Source organism: Petromyzon marinus, chromosome 80 (genome assembly GCF_048934315.1).
Source record: "Petromyzon marinus isolate PM22_M1 ecotype Great Lakes invasive population chromosome 80, UKy_Petmar_22M1.pri1.0, whole genome shotgun sequence".
In the NCBI taxonomy this organism is placed as follows: Eukaryota; Metazoa; Chordata; class Hyperoartia; order Petromyzontiformes; family Petromyzontidae; genus Petromyzon; species Petromyzon marinus.
The window spans coordinates 8,309,280-8,311,912 of NC_133746.1; the positions used below are offsets into that span (position 1 = coordinate 8,309,280).

Below are 2,633 nucleotides of genomic sequence, written 5' to 3' on the forward strand. Positions count from 1 at the left end.
CCGTGTCTCCCTCTCCCCGTGTCTCTCCCTCTCCCCGTGTCTCCCTCTCCCCGTGTCTCTCCCCGTGTCTCCCTCTTCCCGTGTCTCCTCCCCGTGTCTCCCTCTCCGCGTGTCTCCCCGTGTCTCCCCGTGTCTCCCTCTCCCCGTGTCTCCCTCTCCCCGTGTCTCCTCCCCGTGTCTCCCTCTCCCCGTGTCTCCCCGTGTCTCCCTCTCCCCGTGTCTCTCCCCGTGTCTCCCTCTCCCCGTGTCTCCTCCTCGTGTCTCCCTCTCCGCGTGTCTCCCCGTGTCTCCCCGTGTCTCCCTCTCCCCGTGTCTCCCTCTCCCCGTGTCTCCTCCCCGTGTCTCCCTCTCCCCGTGTATCCGCGTGTCTCCCCGTGTCTCCCTGTCCCCGTGTCTCCCAGTGTCTCCCTCTCCCCGTGTCTCCCTGTCCCCGTGTCTCCCTGTCCCCGTGTCTCCCCGTGTCTCCCTCTCCCCGTGTCTCCCCGTGTCTCCCTGTCACCGTGTCTCCCCGTGTCTCCCTGTCCCCGTGTCTCCCTGTCCCCGTGTCTCCTCCTCGTGTCTCCCTCTTCCCGTGTCTCCCTGTCCCTCCCTGTCACCGTGTCTCCCCGTGTCTCCCTGTCCCCGTGTCTCCCCGTGTCTCCCTCTCCCCGTGTCTCTCTGTCCCCGTGTCTCCCCGTGTCTCCTCCCCGTGTCTCCCTCTCCCCGTGTCTCCCCGTGTCTCCCCGTGTCTCCCTGTCCCCGTGTCTCCCCGTGTCTCCCTCTCCCCGTGTCTCCCCGTGTCTCCCCGTGTCTCCCTGTCCCCGTGTCTCCCCGTGTCTCCCTGTCCCCGTGTCTCCCTCTCCCCGTGTCTCCCCGTGTCTCCCTGTCTCCGTGTCTCCCCGTGTCTCCCTCTCCCCGTGTCTCCCCGTGTCTCCCTCTCCCCGTGTCTCTCCGTGTCTCCCTGTCCCCGTGTCTCCCCGTGTCTCCCTGTCCCCGTGTCTCCCCGTGTCTCCCTGTCCCCGTATCTCCCTGTCCCCGTGTCTCCCTGTCCCCGTGTCTCCCCGTGTCTCCCTCTCCCCGTGTCTCCCTCTCCCCGTGTCTCCCTCTCCCCGTGTCTCCCCGTGTCTCCCTGTCCCCGTGTCTCCCTGTCCCCGTGTCTCCCCGTGTCTCCCTGTCCCCGTGTCTCCCCGTGTCTCCCTGTCCCCGTGTCTCCGCAGAGTGGCTGGACCAGTGAACACTTCCTGGGCCCAGCGTTGCTGGCGCTGAGAAGTCAAAACATTCAGGAGAGACACGACGACGGGACCCTGAGAACATAGACACACACTGTATACACACACACATACACAGTGTGTACACACAGTGTGTACACACACATACACAGTGTACACACACAGTGTATACACACAGTGTACACACACACAGTGTACACACACACACAGTGCACACACACACACAGTGTACACACACACACACAGTGTACACACACATACACAGTGTGTACACACACACACGTGTACACAGTGTACACACACAGTGTACACACACAGTGTATACACACAGTGTACACACACACAGTGTACACACACACAGTGTACACACAGTGTACACAGTGTATACATACACACAGTGTACACACACACATACACAGTGTATGCACACAGTGTACACTCTGTGTGTGTGTGTGTACACACACACACAGTGTGTACACACACACAGTGTACACACACAGTGTACACACACAGTGTGTACACACACACAGTGTACACACACACGTGTACACACACACAGTGTATACACACACAGTGTACACACAGTGTACACACACACAGTGTACACATACACACAGTATACATACTGTGTACACGCACACAGTGTACACACGTGTACACACCCACGTGTACACACACACAGTGTATACACACACACAGTGTACACACGTGTACACACACACAGTGTACACACACAGTGTACACACACAGTGTACACACACTGTGTACACACACACAGTGTACACACACACACAGTGTATACACGTGTACACACACACACAGTGTACACACACAGTGTACACACACATACACACAGTGTATACACACGTGTACACACACACAGTGTACACAGTGTACACACACACAGTGTACACACACAGTGTACACACACACAGTGTACACACACAGTGTGCACACACATACACACAGTGTATACACACGTGTAAACACACACACAGTGTACACACACAGTGTACACACACATACACAGTGTACACACACACAGTGTACACACGTGTACACACACACGTGTACACACACGTGTACACACACAGTGTACACACACACAGTGTACACACACACGTGTACACACACACGTGTACACACAGTGTACACACACAGTGTACACACACAGTGTACAAATACACGTGTACACACAGTGTACACACACAGTGTACACACACACACAGTGTACACACACACGAACACGTGTATACACAGTGTACACACACACGTGTACAACAGTGTACACACACACACAGTATACACACACAGTGTACACACAGTGTACACACACACAGTGTATACACACACACACGTGTACACACACACGTATACACACACAGTGTATACACACACAGTGTACACCTACACGTATACACACAC

The 2,633-nt window shown here is 56.1% G+C and overlaps 1 protein-coding gene across 1 annotated transcript in view; it reads left to right on the forward strand.

Moving 5' to 3' along the window:
• LOC116958693 (plakophilin-2-like) overlaps positions 1-1,316 on the forward strand; it is a 69,069-nt gene extending 67,753 nt beyond the window's left edge. The window contains exon 13 of the mRNA XM_076057223.1: positions 1,197-1,316. Coding sequence (XP_075913338.1) covers positions 1,197-1,295 — 99 coding nt within the window. The 3' untranslated portion in view covers positions 1,296-1,316. The remainder of the gene's footprint in view (positions 1-1,196) is intronic.
• Positions 1,317-2,633: the final 1,317 nt, after the last annotated feature.